At 37.1% G+C, this 24,622-nt stretch overlaps 1 protein-coding gene across 4 annotated transcripts in view; it reads right to left on the bottom strand.

The window, feature by feature from the left end:
• The window catches only part of TDRD3 (tudor domain containing 3), a 75,228-nt gene that overhangs the window by 30,531 nt on the left and 20,075 nt on the right, over window positions 1–24,622 (bottom strand). For all 4 annotated transcript variants that reach the window (XM_035893582.1, XM_035893583.1, XM_035893585.1 and 1 more), the window contains 6 exons: window positions 22,858–22,929; window positions 22,178–22,327; window positions 21,359–21,499; window positions 17,422–17,578; window positions 16,922–17,047; window positions 439–1,277 (listed from right to left, as the gene is read on the bottom strand). In XM_035893582.1, the coding sequence (XP_035749475.1) occupies window positions 439–1,277; window positions 16,922–17,047; window positions 17,422–17,578; window positions 21,359–21,499; window positions 22,178–22,327; window positions 22,858–22,929 (1,485 nt within the window). The remainder of the gene's footprint in view (window positions 1–438; window positions 1,278–16,921; window positions 17,048–17,421; window positions 17,579–21,358; window positions 21,500–22,177; window positions 22,328–22,857; window positions 22,930–24,622) is intronic.

The following is a 24,622-nucleotide window of genomic DNA, read 5'->3' as shown; positions in this document are numbered from 1 at the left end:
TAGTAAAGGTTGCACGCTGACTTATTCTAGGAAAAGGCATTACATATCTACCATTACAGACTATTCTAGATAGCACAGCATCACGTTCCTTGGAAAAGAATATGGGTACCTAGATCTATACTCATCCCTTCAAATTTTCGGCACTTAAGTCAAATGCTTCAGTCAGGAGCTTAGTCATCCTAAACTCCACCTAAATGACAGAAAAAATCACCTTCAAGATTACTTAATTTAAGTTCTTAAAGTTTCACACAATGAGTATGTGTGACATATCTCAAATAAAAATTAAAAAAAACAAAACTAAGAAGCTAGTCAAGAAGTACAGCACACACCTGTGAACAAAGCCCCGTGTCTCTGTGCTAGCATGCTTTATCTCCCACATGTGCGTAAGAAAACATTAAAGGTAGAATTTGAGGTACTTCTCATTTGGCAAAGGCATACCTTGTTGTCTTCCCAATAAAGAGCAAAACATTCATCCCCTGGTCTCCAACTTTTTCCATACTCCATGTGAATTGATGGTTCTAATATTTTCTCTGGTTTGATGGGCCCAGATCTCCTTTTGGGACCAGTGTTGTAATACAATGTTTTATCATCAAAAGAAGGTATTGTAGCGGGTCCTGATGATTTGATAGGTCCTACTCGTCTTCCTTTCTGATGATGCTCAGTATCTCCATTTGGCACAGCATTGAAATTATCAGTTCTACCAGGATTTTGGTAATCATTATTAATACCAAAATGTTGCTCACTTTTTACCATAAAGGCTTCACTACTTATTGTTCGTGCCTTCCTATCACAAAAATTTTCAGAATTGTGTATTTGGTTTTCCCTTTTCCCACGCTTCTGGTTATTGTTGTCTGTAGTATCTTGAGCAGCAGAGTTCTCCTTGAATTCTGTGAAAGATACCCCTTTTCCTACTCTGTTTTGCATATTGTTCTCTCTTTTTTTGAAAGTAAAATCACTCTGGTGAGTGGCTATGGGATAACCCAAATCCTTTGGCCTATCATTTCTAGGATAATGTCTGTCACTTTTATTTTTCTCATCTGTCCAATGTTCTAAAGAGCTGTGCCTTTCAGGACCTCTGTTTCTTGGTAATCCACCACCTTCCAAAGCCTGCCTTGAATGCTGAATATCCCTTTGAAAACGAGGGGGTTTCTCATTCCTTGGCTGTCTCATGTCATTGCGAGAAATGTGTCTTGAATGATTCTCTTTGATGCCATTCTGTTCTGTATTCATAACTTTGTGCTGTACTTGATGTGGTGGCTGAAATTGCAATTTTGGTTCTACAAAGAAAAAAAATTATTTAATTATTAACATATTTCACACAAACATATTTTAGAAATAGTGCTTCAGACCCTAACTGATAAAGCAACCGTATTATTTAGAAAAACATGCAGTATTTACCTTTGTGATACAGAAATGGAATCGTACAGAGAAAATTTAGCAGAGATATTTAAACTGTAATTCCTAGTTACTGGAAAACCTGCACTACTCTGGGCTGTACTTAGAACCAAACTAACTACCAGTATGAGAAAAGCTGGGCATAAATTTCTCCCATCAATAATTCACTTGAATAACAGCCATTTAAAACAGAAAAATGGAATTCCAACACGGAGAAAGGAAGAGGAAGGAAAAATGAGGAGAAAAAAAGGAATACTTTTAATCTGAATTGAAATGTTCTGTAAAAACAACTTGTTAACAGCTGTTCAGCATAAAAGACATAGGCAAGAAGTAGAAGTCATAAAAAGAACACAGCTGACAAACCGTAGATAACGGTAATAGTAACAAAGCCCAGAACTCTGGAGAGCCTGATCAATGAGCCATGTGAGGAATCTGTGAAACGTTTTATGGAATTAAATTTTTTTTCAGGAAAACATGGAATTTTTCTTGGGATGTTTAGGCAAAGAGCCAAAAGAGAAGAAAGATCAAGATGAATCCAGGAGGAATAAGCATGATAAAATAAAGGAGGGATGAGATTAAACAGGACAGTTGCAAGTAAGCAGGCTCCTGGTCAATACATTTGCCAGATCAACTCCTGCATGGATCATTGTAGCCTGTCTCATCTCTGCATTACATTCTGTTTCTAAAAACCTTCTGTATCATAAAGTTCTCCACTGCATATGTGAGGGGACACGGTTTTCAACCTGCTAGTGAACCTGAGACAGGATAAGCTGTTAAGTGGGACAAAAAAAGACCTTGCAGCTGAAAACTGGAGGGACCATGGGTCTGAAGGCCATCTACCAGAGACCACGGGTCTGGACTCAGATACTGGACAGACCTACATAAGTATGTTCGTGTAGCCTGCTGCAAACTTCAGGCTGTACTAGCCAGCAAGTTGGACAAGAGGTGCCTGAGGTGGGTATCCGAGGTCAAGGGTCTAGGAAGCAGGAGACACCTATGTGAGTGTCTGCATGTGGGTGGCTGAGTATGAGATCTGCTAGCAGACTTTGAACTGGACTGAAAAGGAAAGCATAAACCCATCAGAGTGATTCACATTTGTATGAGCAATTTTGTGTCATCTGGATGCCTGAAAAGGTGTCATTCTCTTGCCTGTGCCCATCCATGGCAGTTGGCCACGTATGTACTGTGCACGTGCATGAGCCTGGTGGGACTATGTACCCAGGCTCTCTGCTGCCTGGCCCTGCATACACTCCTATGGGAAGGAAAAACTTCAGTTTGCATGTTACCACTACAATAAATGAATGTTGATACCTGACAACAAGTGTATTGATTTTTGTAATTACTTGCTACATGGCAAGAGTTAAAATCAAAATGTAAATTTTAGCTTTAAAAAAAAAAACAAACCCCAAAACAAAAAACCCCCCCAAAACTTCCAAGCATCACTTTATTAATAGCTCAAAGAATTTTTATCAATTTGACTAAATTTGCTACTAAGAATCTAATTTTATTTTTACATACACCTGATTTACCCTTTTAGACGTCAAAAAGGTTTGACTAAGTGACTTAGTGGAGTTTTTTTAAAGTGACATAAGCATACGTGAGGCTTAGCATCATCATAATCTTGATAAAAATACATCTTACTACAAAATGTATGACTTTGAAACCAATAATTTTTTAATGTATGCATACGTAAATATATATTACTCAGAAAGAATCAAGAATTTCACAAATATTTTCTTTTTAAAAAGATGACTTTTTAAATCTTGTAACATTTAAAATTTTAATTCTTTTTAGAGTAAATCCTTCAAGTTTAGAAGTATGTCTTTATCCCTCCTTTAGAAATGGAACATGAGAATACTGGTTTTCTTCATTTTATATATGTAACATTTCCTGTAAGTATCTTCATTATATTTTCCTACTCCTGTATAATACCCACCCATCTTCTAGATTTCCTATCATCTAGAAAGGCTTATCTTCCTAATGCATGACATTCCTAATTTATACCTCTTCTCCTCTGGTAGTAAAATCCTTGGGCTTCTACTCTTCCTATTCCCAGCCTAAACTCTCATGTCTATTCCTAATGTTAACTACACATGAAATGACTGAACTGGTTTTGACCTCTGAATGTTTACTGCCTTGTGTACACCATTAAAGACAGATGTGTACAGAATTCTAAAATACTTCATTATAAACTTTTTTACTATTTTGTAACATGGAATTCATTAAACAAAGTCACTCACACAGGGGAAAGTTGTTCCAACAGTAAAAGTAGAAATGGGCTAAAGACTAGATTGGGCATGTTAATATTTTGCTAGTTGGCAGGATTTTAGGATTGACTTAGAATTTAAATGTTTCCTCTTGAGGGCTGTCCTTTGACCTTTTTCTAAATTAAGAAATGTTTTCTGAGCTGAGATGGGTAGTCACTTCAGACAGCATCTAGTACATACAAGTACTCCGTACAACTGCAAGATTTATCCCCAAAGCATGCAGAGCAGTTATAATACTTTAGTTAAAGCCTTGAGGGAAAAGTGAAACATATGCGTGTTCTTCTATAATTGGAAAAAGTTTACTGAAATTTCCATTCAATTTCATACCTTTTAGTAAGTAGTTTAACTGTTGTCCAGGTTCCTTAATGAAAATGGCTAGTTTTACTAGACAACAAAAAATCTGGATATAATAGATCTCTGAGAAACCTACTTCTGTACAGCTGCAGAGATCTTCTCTTTATACCCTTTTTCCACCTCTTTGACCTGCTTTCTAATAAAAAGTTACAAGCATTCTCATGTGAGACAGCATTTTCTGTCTTTAGAAAGGCAATACTAATCTTCAAAATCTAGAAAGAATTCAGAACTCAAATGCTATTCATCTACTTAACAAGAATTACCTGTAAAATAGGACTTTAAGAATTTTTATTTAGATATAACCCACTGTTCCACAAAGAAGCATGGAGGTTTGAAACAGAGTAACTGTTAAGAAAAAATAGCAACACATTTAAACATTGGAATTAATAGCTCCACCCAGAACTAAGTAGTTAGGAAGAATTCCTATTACCTCCTTTCTTCAAGCAACAGAAATTTTAGCAGTATGTTAATAGAAATGGCCATCTGTTGCAGATCTATTTAACAACAATGAATTTCTAATACAACAGTTGCAAAAGCAGGACTATTGGATAATCAGATAAATTATTTCCACCCAACATAATGTGATCATGATACAAAAACCAACAAGCTGACTTTAAAGTGTGTCGGCACTTTCTGTTACAGGGTTTTTTTTTAAATAGCATGGGAAAATTAAAATAAAAAATACTGAATGTTAGACAGCATGGAAAGAAGACTACAGAATTTCAAAACAGTGTGCATAAGCATGTTTTTTTCTATGTCTATTTACTGTGACATACAAAAGCTTCTCACAAAACACCTGACATTTTTCTACTCTAACCTTAAGAGATGTAAAAACTGTAGTCTGTGATGTAGTAAACTGATGTCTTCTACAAAGACAACGTTACTGTGCTGAAAGCTTCCCAGGGGACTACATCATGCACAACAGCCTTGATGAGCAGAACATGTTAACCCATCGTTTAACATTCAAGCACAACTTGTTCACAAATGGAAACTGCTGAATAACAGTAGATGTTACTTGGTCAACAGTAGTCAACGAAAAAGTTTAGTAGAGACGAGAATATTACAGGTTCTTCATGAATTTGTGCTGCCTGGCCTGATCACCAAAAAAATGAAGGGAATCTAAAGCTTCTTTAACAGAGAAAGTTAAGCAATAAGGGATGTAATTCACAGATTGTCTACTGCAGCTGCTGTTCCTTGCTTCTACTTCTTCTTGCCTCACCTCCAACAAACCATTAGCTAATGTTCCCAGAAAAGTAATAGTTCCTACAGGGCAGTAACAAACAAATATTAATTTGGCATTTACAAGAAGATTTGGTATGCTATTCTGTCAAACAGCGAGATGCATCAGCCCAGTCATCATCACTGTAACTGGACATTTGGGAACATAGTCTGGAAAAAATCTATTTTGAAATTAATGACAAGGCTTTTGTCATCTGCTGGGTAGTTTTAAGATGACAACTAGCACTTTTCAGTTTGAAACCATCACTCAGGTTATTTTACTCATTTCAGTTTTTGTATGTGACGACCCAAGAAGATTGTACAGAACTAATCCCTTGCTTACAAGAAACCAGCAGGACCTGCTGCAGTTGGAAGTCCCAGCCAATGCAATTTAAAAAAGCACTGTTCCATGCACAATGGAATTTAAGTAGTATGGTTTCCTGTAGCTCTGTCCCATGGATTTTATCATGTTTAATAATGTGGTTAAACTCAAAGACAGCCACCTTTCCCACATCAGCAGCAATGATTTGGGTTTCTTCTTTCAATTGAATTATATTTTTATGCAACTTTACGAAAGCATGTCTTTGAGACAGCTACCCCCAGGCATTATCTATCTTGTCCTGGCCAAAAGATTAAAAATTGGAAGGAAATTAATAATACATTTGGACACACTTCATGTCATGGACTGAGATTCCAGTTATTGAAGAGCTTTATCAAGTTACATAAATACAAATATCATTTTTTCCGAAACATAGTAACACTGAGGAACTGGAACCTGAGTTCATGTTTCTGTTGAAACAAAATAAACACAAGCTGAGGAGGATGATAGTATTAATAAAGAAGTGGCAATAAAACACCAAAACATTCTGCCATTGCATTCACTACAAACGTGAATTTACAGGATTAAAGGACTGAAACAAAAATGGATAATTTTATTACTCTTTAAATATATGAAATTTGCTATATTTTTCTCTCATATATTTAAAAAGAAGTTACTGACAAAATAAAAATACAAAAATATCCTAACATATGTCACCAATGCTAACATAATACTGTAACAAAAATAAGTCTGACTTTCTTGATGTTCACAATTAACACTGACTGAAATTCAATTTTTAGAAGTAAAGCTGCATAATAAACATGACTATTTCACAAATTGGATTCCTTACTGTCAATAGAGCACTGTGTTGAAAACATGGCTACTAATTGGTAAATACCAAATGTTACAAATTCCCTTTAACTCCAAAAGGTTAGTCTTTTTTTCCTCCCAAGCTGCATCACCCCCAGATATTCAAATAAACTGTGTGAACAAGAAATGAAACAAATTTGCAATTATATTCTATTGTATTACCTACTTATTTCAAACCTTTAATTTATTGTGGTAATATATAAATCATAATGAACTAAAGCAAGAAAAAGGCTGCTAAAATTAGACAAGATGTACTAGGCCAAACTATCCACCAGTATGTCACCTTCTAAAAACAAAACAAAAAACCCACACACATCACACATCCTGGTTTACCTCAAGCATAAGCAGTTAAGTAGGAGGACAGAAATTCAAATCTGAAAGCACAATGCCCTGTTCTTTTGGACATCTCTGGGGCTGGTTCCCTAAGAGTTTGGGTGTGTGTCTTTCTGCCTGTGATAAATGCTCACGCTCCACTGAAGTCCTATTTCTTCAGAGGGAAATTTGGGTGATATGAGCTAGTAAGAAAACCTCTGCCAAAGGCAGTTGTTTGCAAACCCTCCTACACAGTCAGCACCTCTTGTTACTTATCTCCTGCAGACAACACTGGCAGCAGAGAACATAAGGGTAACTGCAGCTAAATTAGGTGGGACGCTCAAGATGCAGAGTGAGCGGAGGCAAGAGTCCGTGTGATACTGACATTATACAGCATCATTCAAAACCCTACAGGACTATGGTCTGTACTTATGGGATGCAAATTTGAAGAATAAAACTGATAAATGAGTTTGTTGAGAAAAGAGAGCAGTCTGGAAAAAGAGTCTTTGATGAGAGGCTAGAAAAGCTCAAGCCACACTAGCTGATGGATAAAATACAGGTTCATTATGTCTTATAAATAGCTACTAGGAAATCATATTTTGATAGCTCTCTATATGGTAAGAATGGGGTAACATTATACAGCAGCTAGAAGCTGAGTATAGAAAATTCAGATTAGAAATGAAAAATTGTTGCTTTTTTTTTTTTAAATACTGATCTTTAATTGCTGAAACAATTAACCTTGGAGTAGAATTAATTCACCACCTTTAAATCAAAACTACATATCTAAATTTGTGTTTCAGTCAAAGCCTAACTATTGGAACAAGGAACAGAGACTACAGCCTATGACTTTCCCCCTTTTCCTGAAGTGGCCCTGTTAACAGACTACACAGACATGCTACCTCTCACTTGCTGTGATCCCATTAATGCTGTAGTTTGTTTCACAGGAGGTTCATTTATCAGGAAGAGCACAAAATGTCCACCCGAAGCATAACCTGTCTCTTGGGAGGACTGAAGAGGCAATTCTGTACAATCTGAAACTGAAAAGGTTTTGGCCTTCTGCATCCTGGGTCAATGCTCTAACCGAAATGATTGTTGTTTCTCACCACCCACCCCGTCTAATAACAAATAAATAATTATTTTAAAGTTGATCTTTGCTTGAGTCTTTCAAAGACGTAGATGTCTGACAAAAGCTTTTGTGGCTCTGGATCCTGAGCAGATGGAAGCACCAGCCTGTTCTCAATCCCTAAGAACCGAAGAGAGAGAAAATGTCTGAAATATGCCTGGTTCTCAGCATTTTGTCCATTATTCCTTAATTCTATAGTCAGAGCTCTTGGCACTGTTTTGTTCTCCCTGATAATACTTGTGTTTACTTATTTAAGCTGGTAAAGACAGATGAATTGTTCTTCATAACAAAAGAAAAATAAGCAGAAGATTAATGGAAAAAATCTTTTGTGTTCAGTAGGAGAAATAATCCAAGTGCAAGCAAAGGCAGCTAACTGACAGCAGTTTTGTCTACTATTTCTGTTATCTCTCACAGTCAGCAGGTTTCTCTCTCCAACCAAAACTCAAACTACTTAATTTCAACACAGAAATATTTTCATAGCTGTCACCAACCATTCACAGTTAAAAACAAATAAATCTGCAGTATAAAACTATGGGTTTGTTTGTTTTAATTCTTTGCATCTCATTTAAATAACATGTGCTTACTGTATGTTGTGTTTTACAATTAAAGAACTAGCAGATCATGGAGTCATGGCAGATGTAATTACTTAAAACAATTTTTCATTAACTCTGAAAAAAAAGGTGATGACATGTAAAAAGCCTCACAAGACACCACTTACAGGGTAAAAGACTAACTCCTTACTTTCTCATAACTACTTTGTACCTCTTTAAAAAATGAACAAACAAAAAGCTTAATGTGCTGTCTTATCTCTAAAAAGGAATAGAAGTACCTCCTAAACAAATTAGAAAGGTATTTCAGTCCATAAATATTGTTCTACTTGGTCTAAATCCAACTATGAAAAGGTAACAAATCAAAGATAACAAATTAAACAACTGTTCTACAGTTCTTGTTCGCAAGCGTAACCACCTTGCCTGGTTACTGCAAATCTACAAGTGAATTTAGAAATTCTCAACAGTAGTGAGGTTTCAGGTGCAACTAGAAACACTAGATAAGAAAAACAAGGAGGGCTGCACAGAGAAAAGCAAATCAATCCTCTGTGTGCTTGAGAAGAAACAAATCTTTTCAGAAACTTTTTCTCCAGATCACATAAGCAGTTCTTGAAGAAAATGTGGCACCGCACAGAATTAAAAAACACTTATCTCACAGTTCAGCAAAAGTGTCTTTTGGTTTTGCTTCTACATAGACTCTCAGTCATTTAGGAGAAATTGCAATCTGTCTGAAGAGCACAGAAGCCCAATGCTCACGATAATGACAAATACAGCCATTCCAGGTAATCATATGCTCCTGATCGTATGCAGCAGTGTAATAGTAAGGGTGTGCTCATTTATTCAAAACCACTATCCATATACAAGGGCCATCATTCTGAATAGCTAAAAAACAAACCAGGATTTTAGAGACCATATGGAACAGCAAGGGGCCAGAAATCATCCTTTTTACTGAATGGAGATCATACTATGCTACATATAAATGCAGAAAAACCTGCCTGCCTGGGCCCTCCTTAGTACAGTTACTATGCAGAAAAATCAATGAAGGAACCTTATTCTTGGCATAACATTACATATTTGAATTGTTTCTAGCTGTTTCCCTGATGTGTCTTTCATTTCTGACCACTACTTTTTTAATACTAAGTGAGAACTACGTGTCTCTACTGGCAACAACTGACAGGATCCAATGAAATGAAAAAGGTGTTAGTAATATATATCCTGTTTTCTGCAAACACTTGGGTGCCGACTTCATGACGAAAGAGTTCACAGTGCTAAGTATAATCACTGCAGACATGTCATCACTCTGCAAACACTATTAACACGTCAGAGCAGTTTGCCTAGAACATAAGACAACTAAAGAATTTAGATAAGATCATTTTCAACCATAGAGGCATAAAAATGGCAGAAAAATAACACTTTCAATAAATGAATTTTAAGATGCGTTTCAATTCATCAGACTGCAAGGTTCTCTCAAACCTGGCAAAGAAAAAAAGCATTTTTAAGAGACAAAAAGCCAGCAATTCAGCATATGCCTACGTATTTCTTGAAAAATCCATTTGAAGTAGGCTCTGCAAGATAAAAATGAAGCCTGTCATAAAAACAGAGGCACAATTCTATGGGCTATACACATTCCGTAAGGAAAATAAAAACTAACATAATGCAACTGAGCAACCACTGTAAAGTCCAGACTTCCAAATAACAGAAAGTACAAGACCATGTATTATTACTTCTTCAGAAGTAAAAAAGGCAGAAATAGTAAAAAAAATTTTTTCAAAAAATAATCAGCCGACTTTCTGAACTCTTCAAAAATGCTAACAAGTTGGTTTCAGAAAAGCCCAGATGCCTGTGAGGTTGTTTCAGAAATGAGTGCCGCTGCCTGACTCAGTTCTCTCTGGGGTGCCATGTCACTACAGGACTTGCCTTTCAAGGCCCAGGACAGTGTTCCACGAGGTGGCATGGGGCACGGGACACATTTCCAGGCATCTGGTGATTGCTTCCACCATTGTAAGCACACAGCACTTGCCTCGGCGGGTTCGTGGGAGTGTGATATAATCAATCTGCCAGGCCTCCCCATATTTATATTTCAGCCATTGCCCTCCCTACCAGAGAGGCTTTAACCGCTTGGCCTGTTTGACTGCAGCACATTTCACATTCATGGATAACTGTGCAATAGTGTCCATGGTCAAGTCCGTATCTCAGTCATGAGCCCATCTATATGTTGCATCTTTTCCTTGAAGGCCCTTGAGGTGTCATGGGCCCACTGAGCTAGAAATAGTTCACCCTTATGTTGCCAGTCCAGATCCACCAAGGCCACTTCAATCTTAGCAGCCTGATCCATCTGCTGGTTGTTCTGATGTTCTTCAGTGGCCTGACTCTTGGGTATGTGAGCATCTACATGACGTACTTTTACAATCAGTTTCTCTACTCCAGCAGCAATAACTTGCCACAATGCAGCAGCCCAGATGAGTTTGTCCCTGCACTGCCAGTTGCTCTGCTTCCATTGCTGCAACCAACCCCACCGGGCATTTGCCACCATCTGTGACAGAGAGAGAGAGCACTGACCATTTTTCTTGTTCAGCAATATCTAAAGCCAGCTAGATTCACCTTCTCCTTCAGCAGTTTCTGTGACTTCGCATATGGGACTCCATACAGCGGCCTTCCACCTCCAATGCTTTCCCACAAGACAACAGGACCCATCGGTGAACAGGGCATATTGCTTCTCATTTTCTGGCAGTTTATTATACAGTGGGGCCTCTTCAGCACACACCACCTCCTCCTCTGGTGATATTCCAAAATCTCTGTCTTCTGGCCAGTCCATGATCACTTCCAAAATTCCTGGGTGACTAGGTTTTCCTATTTGAGCTCGTTGTGTGATCAGCGCGACCCACTTATTCCACATTTTTTACATCTTGCCCTGCCCAGACTGGCCTAAGGGCTACTGCATGAACTACCTCCTGTTTAATTTGTTCAAAGGCTTGTCATTGTTCAGGGTACCATTTCAAATTGTTCTTCTTCCACGTCACTTGACAGAGAGAGTTTACGATCAGGCTGTAATTCAGAATATGCATTCTCCAAAACACCACAACACCCAAGAAAGCTTGTGTTTCCTTTTTGCTAGTTGGTGGAGGCAGAGCTTTTATTTTGTTGATCACATCCACTGGAATCTGACAACATCCACCTTGCCATTTTATTCCTAAAAACTGGTTTTCCTGTGCAGGTCCCTTGACTTTACTTTGGTTTATGGCAAAACTGGCCTTGAGAAGGATTTGGACTATTTTCTTCCCCTTCTCAAAAACCTCTGTTGTATTGCCCCACACAATGATGTCATCAATGTATTGCACTGAACTTCACCTTGTTCCAGCACAGTCTGGATCAGTCCATGGCAAATGGTAGGGCCGTGTTTCCACCCCTGGGTCAGTCAATTCCAGCTGTTCTGGATGCCCCTCCAAGTGGAAGCAAACTGTGGCCTCCACTCTGCTGCTAAAGGGATTGAGAAAAATGCATTGGTGATATCAACTGTGGCATACCACTTGGCCGCCTTTGACTCCAGTTTGTCTTGAAGTTCTAGCATGTGTGGCATAGCAGCACTCAGAGGTGGGGTGACTTCATTCAGGCCATGATAGTCTACTGTCAGTCTCCACTCTCCATTAGACTTTCTCACTGGCCATATGGTACTATTAAAGGTTCCTGGAAGAACCCCCTTTTTGGATTGTTTTTCCTTGCAACTCACATACCCGTATTTCTAGGGTCAAGGTAGATTTTCCATACCACTTCTTCATGTCCTGTCCATGGTCACGTAGGTAAAACCACAAGGTGGCTCGTGAGTATCTCTCTCTCAGGAGAGCTGAAATCCAACCTTTCGCATATCTTGCGGATCACTCAGGGATAGAGATCGGGTGGTTACCATCTCATTCATGAGTTCTTCCTTTCCCTCTGAGGAGGAGGAACCCTCCTGCCAAGTTCTTCCTTGGGGGGCAGCAGGGAATTCTTCCTCTTCCTTCTCCTGTTCTTGTGATGGCCCACTTAGAAGAACCTTCTTCATCCCTTACTAAATAAGCTGACTTTCACTTCCAAGATTTCTTCTTGTATATGGGGGAGACTGATACCAGCATGGGTTCGTCTTCTGGTTCAGCTGCAGTGCCTGTCACTGGAGTTGAAGTAGCCACAGTATTACTAAATAGTTGTTTAAGCCTAAACAAGACCTGACACACATTCAGGAGACATAGCAATAGGAACATGCTGGTTTGAACATCCCAAGTATATTCAAAATTCTCAAGAGCTACTGAAATTAGCCTGGAGGATGAGGGGAAGATGGAGGAAGGCATCTCCCCCATAGGCTGGCTCTCTGAGGAGAAAAAGTAAAAAGTGTAATTATTAATAATTTCTGACGGATGGTTCCCAAAGCAGAGAGGTGATGACAATGCTGAGTACAAACAAAGTAAAAAGTGTAATTATTAATAATTTCTGACAGATGGCTCCCAAAGTAGAGAGGTGATGGCAATGCTGAGTACAAATACCAGACTGATCTCATGACCAATAATTTAATAATACCATAAATGAGCATTACATAATACAGCAAAGCAATAACCTTAATCTACCTCCCAGAGGTGATAAACAGCATATAAATACTAAAAAACAGTATATACAGCAAGTAAGGTGTTACATAACACAACTCTTGAGAACAAATACAACAGCTTTGAGAGCAAATAAACCAACACTGTGACCAGCGACTACTAAGCTAACATAATGAATGCTTATAACAGATTTGTTTCAACACACTCTGGTCAGATCTGTCCTTATCTCAAGCCTTCGGGCCCCACATTGGGGACCAAAAAGGACTGTCATGGTTTAACCAGCTGGCCCACTCTCCTTGCCCCTCCCCCAGTGGGATGGGGGAAGCGGGGGGGAAAAAAAAAAAAAAAAAGTAAAACACGTGGGTTAAGATAAAGACAGGTTAATAGGACAGCAAAGGAAGTGAAAATAATAATTACAGAAGAAAATATACCAAACAAGTGATACACAATGCAATTTCTCATCACCCGCTGACCAACATCCAGACAGTTCCCGAGCAGTACTTGCTACCTCCCAGCCAACTCCCACCAGTTTATATACCAAGCATAACATCATACAGTTGGGGTCATCTGTCCTGACTGTGACCCCTCCCAGCTTTTTGTGCACCTGGCAGAGCATGGAAAACTGAAAAGTCCTTGACTGGTGTAAGCACTACTTAGTAACAACTAAACCACCAGTCCGTTATCAACAGTATTCTCAACCTAAATCCAAAACACAACATTATGCCAGCTACTAGGAAGAAAATTAACTCTATCCCAGCCAAAACCAGGACAGCATGACTCAGGAATTCCATATTAATCATTTAGAGAATGCTAAAAAAGGCCAACCTCATGTTAAAACACACAAAACCCAAACCCCCGTGTGTCACATTATGAAATATGCCAGAAATTTTGGCAACTGAAGGAGTACAAAGACTAAGCATTTTTCATAAAATTACGTTTTTCTTCTTATGACATTTATGGAATCTTCTTATTTTTATTTAAGAGGGGAAAATACACAAAAGCAAAGTGTATTTATCTTTAAAACACAATATTGAAGATTATAAAAAGAAGTGTATATGCTACTATAACGATTTTTTTACTCACATAACACTATGCTTTATTACACTACAGTATGTTGGTTACAGACATGTACTAAACCCAAAGGATCCTAAAACTCCCCCTAAGCTAACACTATCATTCAGCAAAATCATTTTAAAAGAAGCAATTCACTTATTTCACAATTCTTGGTAAATTACTATTACTTACTTACTATAAAATTACTGACAATAAGAAAGGAATATATCCCACATGGATTATTTCTATTATTTTTCCTTTACCCGTCTTTTACTCACACATAAAAGCCTTCTCTAATCTCTCAATATAAGCACAAAACTTACCCAAAGAAAAATCAATGCTTGTAATGTGAGAGAAAAACACTACAACTGTTTTAATTTCTTTTTACTGTGAAAATCTAACTCATCTTTGATAAAGAAAATGAGTTGCCAAAAAGATATATCTCAAGCATAATTCCCTAAACATTTTTGAAAATGTGATTATATTCATTACCAGAACAGTTTACAAAATTGTATCACCTAATGTAGAATGCTTGTGTATTGGAAAGGTATTTTCTTTAAATATTTTAAATTTCTGACAAAACCAGTGAAGAGTGATGATATAGATGTTCTACAACTAACTTCATTTCATAAAGAAAGCCATAAACTTGTGGCCACTCATCATAAACAAACTGTAAACAACATACATAAGAAGAGGAACTATGACTTTTTTGTTCACTTTCTGCAAAATGTTTTAGAAAGACCTAGACCCAACTAAAATATAAAGCAATATTTAGCTATATCACTTGTTTTGCAGGCCAAAAAAGACACTGTTGCAATGAAACTCAATCTAGGTACAGCAACAATACAGTATTTGCTATCAGAAGAACTGTAAGCTATCACATTTATAAGCAAATGCCTTTCTGTTCATAGTTAAAATTTAGCACGTCATAAAAAAAAGTTTAGTGAACTCTAAAATGTCTCACAGAGCATCTGATTCTACCAGCAGCAGCAAGAGACCCTGGGGTTTGCTAGCAGGGTCACTAGATCCTGAGCCCATCTGTTGAGGCAAGTTTTCTATGACAAAACATGTATCCTTTTTCTTTGCTGCTGCTTCCTCTTTTTTGGATAAAGCCATCCTCTGTACAGCTCCAAGAACTGAATTTCTAGACTGCTGTGTTTCCTTCCACCTGAATATGCTGACTTTTAATTGCTACAAGCTGCAAAAAATATTCAAATATATTACTGCAAAATATTACACTGCTTATGCAAGTAGCAAGTGTAAATGCGCAGCTTCAAATGTCCGAAAGATCTAACAGTAACAACTGTTGAAAAAAACCCATGCCATGTACTTAATGGAAAACAGATAGTCCTAATAATTCTCACAGAAAACTGGGGGTTTGATGCACTGAGAGAGTATATGTGGCTTCATTTTTTCATTTCTAATTCAATAATGACTCTCAAACAGAGCTAACATTAAATACACTGCTATAGCAAAAAAAGACAAATAGTTACACATTTTTAACACATATGAACTACAAACAAAACCAATACATTCAAGAAAAGATTTCTCACTCGACTAACCTCAGTGATGGGTATGTTCTACTTGCATTTCAGATGCAGGTGCCTACTACATTACAGTCGTTCATACCTTTCCCAACAGGGCAAGCTGTTCACTTTCATTTACTACAAGCTTGTTTTCTGCTTTTTCCATATTACTTTTTTTTTTTTTTTTTAAATCCCAAATCCAGTGAAAATACACAAAGCGAGAGTCCATTGTTAACAGTCGACAAAGACTATTCTGGAACTTAAGTTAAAAAAATAATTACATATAAATGCAGTCACTCCTCAAATGCACTCATTCCTTAGAAAACTCAAAAATATCAAACGGTTCATATAAACTAGTATGACCTTTTTTTCACCCTTTATGAAAAGTGTCATTTCATAGGGAGAAAAAAATTACAACTCCATCACAAAACCTTCATGTTAAATAATGGAAGCAGATATTTTCATCTCATGTTGGCCACTGAAACACCTCCAAGGCCATATCCAAAAGAAAAATTATCTTCACGCAGCTTATCGAGAGTTTTACTTTAATATTACAGCAGCCTCTAGAGACCTCAGGATGTATGGAGTTTCCTCTTTTTTTTCTTTTAATGCATCTGTCTGTTAAAGTTCCCAAAGTACTGAATGATTTAGACCTAAACAGACATCCTGATGCACAGACTTCATTCTTGTATGGCTTCTTAAGAAAGAAAACTAACTAAAAGGACATTAAAGAAAAAGCTCAGATCTTTTGCTTTAAATCTGAGGGAGTATTTGGCTTCCCTCTTTCTAAAAATCCTACCTTTCTTCACAGTTATTAAAACAGGAAAACCTGGAGAAAACAGTTGATATTTCATAGCAGCCAAAAAGATATTTTTTTTTCCACTCCAGATAGAGGGAATACAGAAACAATTAAGCTTACCATAATTACTAAACTCTTAACTGGGCAGCATACAAAAAGTGCTGTTTATGAGCTGAGGAAGGATGACTGTGGCTACAGCTTTTTTCTTTACTTACTTCTGAACAACATGGAAGCCCATTTAAGTTGTGAGAGCCTTTATCAAGATAGATTAACAAACTGGGATTTACGTCACCTTATTTCAAAATTACTGAGGCTTTTAGACATCTAAGCCTGAAACAAACACCACAAGCTCTTCTACAGTCAAGACGGAAGTACAAACCACCGCAGTGCGGTTTATTTGACCCTTCTTCAAAGGAGAGGAATACCTCTCTAGCACTCCTTGGTTTTTTTATGGATGACTGTGGAGGAAGTTCTAGGAACCACCTTTTAGATGACAAAGTTAGGAAAAAGAATTCCACCAACACTGCCCAATATTGGTTCCAGATACATTAATTTCAATAACTTACCCTCTACTGTTAGAGTACCCATTTTGGATTCCAAGAAATCAAACAGTGTGCTTGGTGCAGACGGTCTGGCATTTCCTAGCTCCTCTTCATCTTCAGGTCTTATTCGGCCTCGGCCCTTCCCTTTACCTGTAAACATCAGAAGTTATTTGTGAGTGGGGAATAAATTAAAAAAAAAAAAAAAAAAAAAAGGAGTGTACACACTTTTAAATTTTATTTAAAAAAATGTATTTTCTATCTTTAAAAAATTCTGTCACGAACAAAATAGCTATAGATATTTTCCATTTAAGGATATTCAAATCTGTGACTCCAAATTCAAAAATTTTGGCAGGAATACAATACACAGAAGCCTTTTCTATGCATTTGCTTTCAGCTTTGCAATGCATTCCAACTTGCAGGAAAAAAGCATGCATATATGCCCTTCTATAAACATTAGTAATCCACCATACACAAATTCCTTTCCTCGTAAACATTATTTTAAAGCATTTCTTTTAAAGTTTTACCTCTAGGTGGTGGTCCCTGAATAGGTTTCTGTTTACTGCTGCTCAGAAGAAAATTTAATGCTGCCTCTAGGCTGTTACTGTTATCCATAAGTGCCTGTCTTGCTGCTTCTTTGCTGAAACCCATCTCTGTTATGTGTTTTAGAGCCTTTTCATCAACCTGAAATACAAGGTACACACAGAATTCATAAGATATAATAAAGACTCTATAAAACCACCAGATTTTACTTTAATTTTTCAGTTATTTTTAATTGAAATACTGTTTCATATTTCACCAATGATAAATATTTCAGTTTTATATAAAATCTTCACATACGATCTCTCTTTGGTCCAACAACTAGTTAGTAGAGGGGTTTTTTTAATATTATTATGATGATTTTTAGTTCATCAGTTTTCAGTTCTAATATCATGTGGTTTCAAGCACAAAATTCCCCTAGTCTACCTCTTCCTTCGCTATACACTGGAACAGTACGACAGACTGTAATATACTTTTGCCAAAACAAAAACTAAAAGGAATCTCTCAAAGTAACACTGGTATAAAAACTAGCCATCTGTTCCTGTTTGAACCCTTTCACAACTTTTACAGACAATACAAAATCCAGTTATACACTTCTTAAAACATGGAGAAAATGTAATCGCTAAAGTTTCTGTAGAAGAAAGCAAAGAAATACAAACAATTTATTTCCACAGAAATAGAGTTTCTTATTCTAAATTGTATAGAGCATGATGACAAAAAGGCAAAGCAGGAATCACAGAGCATTAATTACAGAAAATAACCTTACATCTGCACTGTGATTTAAAGCAGTGAGAACTGCCTCTTCCAGTGTGGACAGACCTACATGCACTGAGCATGAAATGGGACTAGGTCCTCTGTCCTTCCTCATCCCACACCCAACCAAAATTATGCTCGTTATCCATCTACTGCAACTGCTGCAATCAAATACATTCTTAACTGGAGTCCCATGAACATAACATTTTGTCTACAGGTTCCAAAATAGCCATATTGTGACCCTCCAAAAAAAAAAAACCAAACAAAAACAACCAACCAAACCAAACCTAAACAAAACAACAAACCTAACAGAATCTAATCTCTAAGATACACAACCCCCTCTTATCCCACTGCTTAAAAGAACATGAACTTTTATTGCTAGCAAGATTTAAATTACGACTGTATGAAAGTTGTATGACAAATAACATTTAACCCTCTCCTCTGTTTTCCATAGCCTTATGATGTAATTTCTCCACTCCTCATTCCTACTGATGTTTTAATGAGTTCATTTTTTGTCTTAATTCCAGCGATACAGTGTACTCTGGGACAACAGATATGAGCAGGTCTGCTTTTGGGGGCAGAGACACACCATCAGTGTTTCTGGTTGTTATCTCAATACAGAGATATCTCAATACAGTAAGCCAGAAGATATAATAACTCAAATAACTTTCATAACTATGCTTAGCTGTGCAAAAATCACTGTAATGGGCAAGACTTTGCAGCACTTGGCTACAAATCCCACATGCTCAGCAATGTTAACTCCAATGCTTTCATGCAGGTTTCTTCATTCCCAAACTCAGCAATACTCTTAATTTAACTGTCCAAAGACTGACTAACTAAAGTAATAGCAATTTAAAAGGTCTTTGAAGACCAACAGGGCAGAAAGATGACCTCAGTGTCTACAGGGAATCATCACCCCACCTGAGTTTGACTTCAAAGTGCCTAAATAATGTCTTGTTTTTAATGGCAGAATAGAATAGTTCCTCCTCTGGACCATTCTCCTAGATTCTTCTGCATGGCAACAAGGGTCCAACAGAGAGAAGTACTTCTCAGCAAATCTGCTTCACTCTTCTCCCCTTTGTAGGTAAGTAGTTGGTTTGGATGAGAAGAGAACTTCTAGTCATTACTGCTGCATCACCTCCTTTCAATGGTGGAAATTCTGTGCACAACAGCTATATTCAAAGACCAGTAGGAAACAAAGACACATATACACACTACCTGTACTCTCAGCTATGGATAAAAAAAAAATCTTGGATAGGTCACAGTCTGAGACCCAAGCTAACAGCAAGATACAGAAACTGTTTGAGAAAGGAGGTAGTATCTTAAGTATCTTTGGTTGTCATAAACTCTCCCTTCAACTTCATTTACACAGCATAAATCTTGCTTCTCCTATATAAAACTGGAAAGACAAAGAAAATTGTAGGACATATCCTGTAAGAGAGGAGAATGATCTCTGCAATCTATTGTCAGTCTGTGAATAAAGAGGAAAAATTACTTCTTTGTTTCTTGTTTTGTAGGTAAAGATACAGTACTTCAGGTTTCTCAGAAGGTAATACACTGGATGTATCAAAAACCTTTAACCGTTCCTAAATATACACCCAAGTCAACAATATACATGAAAGTCAACAATCAAACCTACTTGATGTCACTATTCTAAAAAGACAAAACAAATTTGTTACCCATTGCTTTAAGATTTAAAAATCATTACTTATAACCAAAGAAGGCTTTCTATATAGGCTTAGTGGATTCACAGATGCTTCTTCTAAACAGCACCTTGCATACCCTAAAAGACATAATACTAAATTTTGGTAAGCTGGAAGTACTGCCATTTTACAGTGCAAAACAAATTCCTTGCAGTTCACAGAAAAAAACAGAAAACACAATACTTCAAACAACTACATAATTTAAATTCTGTGGGGTTTTGTTGTTGTTGTTGTTGGGGATTTTATCTGTCTGTTTAGTGTTTTTTAAAGTCTGTTTAGGTCAAGCTCTCAAGAATGACAAGGTATACCACTGGTGCTACACCAGGCAGAGGGATGACTAAATGACTTCTTGAGGTCCTTTCAGCCTGTATTTCTACAACTGTATATTGACATTTCTGAGCACAGTGCTGAAGGCAGCATTGTTGGAGGCTCTTCTTGCTGCAAGATAATGACACATAATTTACAAACACAGGCAGTTCCTGTTCCTAAATGTCTTTTCTTCTCATTGTTAAACCCTTGGTAAAAGTAAATAAGGTGGAAAAAGTTCAACAATAAATTATATTTACAATCAGTGTTTTAATACTGGTTTACTGAGCTACTACATTGTTGCGGTGCCTCTTTCAGTCTGCTTTTGTCACTCAAAGTAGAATCATTAATTGTTATTGCATACTTGGAAAGTCCTCTCCAGAGTTGTACAATACTTCTTCCATCATAAACTTTTAGATTGCTGAAGTAATCAAAACAGAAACTTCAATAACTGCTCATCTTATACCCACTTAATTCAGCACAGTGATCGCAAAGAGCACTTCTCAGTATGTAAAAGTTACGAATACACTGGGAAGTGATGTTTTGGATTAAGGGGCATAGTTCAGATTCTCCAATGGTAACCCACCACCTCACATTACTTGTGACCATGTAAGCATGACATTCCCATGTCACAACAAAAGTATTTCTACTTTGTTACTTTAAATATCAGAGTACTCTTAGTTTTCTCAATGTCAAATAAATAGTTTAAAACAGATTCTTAAATACTAATTCAGAAGAAAAGCTACATTAAAATATTATTTGATGTGTTGAAATTGAAGGCTGAAAGTCTTCCTTCCTAAAATGAATTAATAAATGTTAACATGCAAAACTGTTAAGCTTATTTAAACAAGAAAATAAAACTATACCATAATGTCCGATACCACATACCCTACTACATTTCTTTTGTGAGGATTTGGCTTTAAATTTTACTTGATAAAAGGACAACTTTTTTTTTTTTTTTTTTTTTTTAAACAAAAATCACATTGAAACTCATAAATATCTCAGTAAGGTACAAAAGCACCCTAAGTATTCTAAACAGACTTCAAAATAAACTGAAATGAAAGGCCTTATTCCTCAGGGTCTTTTGGCTTTATTTTTACTACATTTGGTTTTGGTTTTTAATAGTACACATTTAAGTTTCCATTTAAGTCTTCCACCTTACCAGTTCTCGGTAGACACCTTCATTCTTTCCCTCAGGTTTTATTATCTTCTCTTTCTGGAACAGTTCCCTGTTTCGATTCCCTCCAGCACTCACACTGAGATTACTTCTGCTACTACCACCACCTCCTCCAAATGTCTTGGTCTTTAGATAAGCACAAAAAAAAATTCAGTAAACAAAACTTAGGAAAATAAGCCTTAACATTTAGCTAGAAGAAAAAAATGCAGTAAATTTAATGCAGCTGTATTTTTTATGATTATGCTTTGCATCAACAAATGAAGCACTAATTTACACACACAAAAAAGATGAACTTATTAGGTAGGTATTTTTTTCCCCAGTGCCCAAATAAGGCTGTAAAAAGGCTATATAATTCTAGTTTTTATGACTTACCAAGCAAATCTGAAAAATAAACTGGGAAACCAAGGGAGGATGTAAAAACCTGACACGTTAGAACTAAATTCCTAGCTATTCTTTCAGACTGAATGCAGGGAATCATGGGGTTTTGAGAATTGAAAAAAGCAGATGAACATTGATAACCTGCATTTATTCCTTAAACCTCATTAGCTAAACTGTAAAAACATTTTTAATAGTAGCATCAAATAAAAATCATATCTACAATAAAACATTATAAATGTATTAGCTTTATTAAAATAAGAACGTACCTATCAATCCAAAAGGACTCTCTAATTTTGATTCATCTTTTTAAAGATACATGAGTAGAATTATAAGCAGCCAAACATCAGAAAGCATTTGCCATTTAAGAGAAATACTTAAAAATACAAGACCAATCAAAGTAAAATGCTGCAACACATGCATTCTAACCTCCTTGCTCTTTGCTACTTCTGCGATAGCAGCTGTTCTCTGCTTTTCAAATTCATCATTGTCCACAACAGTTTTTACAGTATTTGTCATTTGCAGAGTCTTCCTGCGATCAAGCTCTCTGCTATCCACTTGCACATGAGATGCACATTTCTGAAAACGCAAAAGAGAAGTTTTAATTAGCTCTTCAGCCTGCTCTCACTTGAAAAAAAATTAAGTATTATTCCATTAGAGTAGCACAACTTTAGATAAAGAAGATGATTGCAAAAATGTACACCTAGGACATCTAGATGTCTCTGCTGAAAGCAGACTCCTCTGGTCCATGAGAAAGGCCAAAAAGAATGACTTTTACATTTTAAGCTTAGTTTATGATGTAGCTACTGTATTTCTTGTAAATACCTTTGGCATTCAAGAATGGACTATGTTAGTGACTATAAGATCTAACCAGAAGAATGAAAGGCTCCACATGCGAAATAAAGTTTTAGTTTGAAATTGAGAGGAAAAATGTTAAATGTAAATTGGCACACCAAAGTGACAGGATCAATGCAATGTTTTTAAGATATTCTTTAGATCCAAGTCATTGTGTTCTAAGCGCTTTTGATAGTCCTTATCTAACTGGAACCAGGTCCTCTAGATATCATGACACAGGACTTTATTAAATGACATAGAGAAGTACACCGTACCTGCCCAAAAGGTACAAAAGGGGGAGGGCCACCTTCAGTTCCAATGTTACTCCTATTGTGTTTTGCTAAACTCTGTAAAAGAAAATCGTTGATTAATAAATTGCAAACAGAAAACAGAGTATATGATAAATGTCTCTATTTCAGAAAGTATATGAAACTTGCAAGATGGTCATTTTAAGCATTAAAAAAAAATTATATACTTAAAATCCTGGGGCACTTAACTTAAGGAGAAGGTTGGATGAGAGGTAGGGAGACAAAGAAAAGTATAAGAATTTACAAAGTCACAAAGGCAACACACAGAGAAAATGCAGAAAATTCCGCGATATACCAAAATCTACACTAACAGAACAAAGCAACACATAAACAGACAGCAGACGTTTCTTTACATAGCACCCAGTGAACTTGCTGCCACTAGAGGTTGTAAAGGCATACAGTTTCAGAATGTTTAAAAAGGCATCAGACCAATTCAGCCTACAGAAGGTAAGGTTCAGGGGGATCTTGCCAATCTACATAAACACCTGAAGGGAGACTAAAGAAGATGGAGCCAGGCCCTTTTCAGTGGTGCCCGGTGACATGACAAGAGACAACGGGCACAAACTGGAATGCAGGAGGTTCCCTCTGAGCATCAGCTAAAATTACAATTTCTCTGCCAGAGCTGAAGCTAAAGTTAATTAAAAATAATGAGAGCGGCATTACATGGTGGTGAAGCTGCTGTAGTTTGGGGCTCACATGCCTGCCTAGGAGCTGCTCGGGCGTCTGCGGTGGGATCATTCAAGGCAGTTGATCGTGCTGCAAACTCATCTTTTATTGGTGTTTCTCTCTATTTTTCTGGTGGGGTTTGCATTTAACATGGATCAACTCCCTAATCTGTGTTAGAAAAATGTGAGTGCTAGTGCAAGGGAAGGATAAATGGCCTCAAGCTGCGCCAGGGGAGGTGTAGCTTGGATATGAGGAAAAACTTCTTCACTGAATGGGTTATTGAGCATTGGAACAGGCTGCCCAGGGAAGCGGTCAAGTCACCATCACTGGAGGTATTTTAAAAGATGTGTAGATGTGGTGCTTAGGGACATGGTTTAGTGGTGGACTTGACAGTGCTAAGTTCATGGCTGGACTCGATGATCTTAAGGGTTTTTTCCAACCCAAATGATTCTATGATTTTATCAGAAAATACTTTTTTTACTGTGAGGGTGACCAAGCACTAGCACAGGTTGTCCTGGGAGGTTGTGGAGTCTCCATCCTTGGAGATATTCAACAGCCGCTTGACATTGTCCTGGGCAACTGACTCTAGGTGGCCCTTCTTGAGCAGGGGGGTTGGACCAGATGACCTCCAGAGGTCTCCTCCCATCTCAACCATTCTGTGAAATTTATGAACTCATGTATAAGCAAATACTGAAATGATTAGTAAGGACTGTATCCCTGATAAAACATAATACAATTCTGGATGCCAAGGCTGTGTAGGAGTTCAAGCTGTGTGCTATCCCTAAAAACCATCTCTTTTTGCCACTGTTGGAAACAAAATATTGCGCCACTAGGAAATTTCCCCTATGGCCTTACAAAGAGTAAGGTACATATGCTAGGTCAGCAGATCTTCGGGTTGCAAAGACCATAAACATAAGCATAACAAATACTGATAAGTAATATCTGTAGAATAGAAGTGCTCTAAACTCTTAGCCATGATCAGTCAATCAGTGGCCTAGGCCTGAAAACAAAGCGTTCTCAAATAATACAAATTACTAGTCACCAACAACAGTAAAAAGATTAATTT

Source organism: Egretta garzetta, unplaced genomic scaffold (genome assembly GCF_000687185.1).
Source record: "Egretta garzetta isolate BGI_Z169 unplaced genomic scaffold, ASM68718v1 scaffold354, whole genome shotgun sequence".
NCBI classification, from domain to species: Eukaryota; Metazoa; Chordata; class Aves; order Pelecaniformes; family Ardeidae; genus Egretta; species Egretta garzetta.
This window is presented reverse-complemented; position numbering and strand designations above follow the sequence as displayed.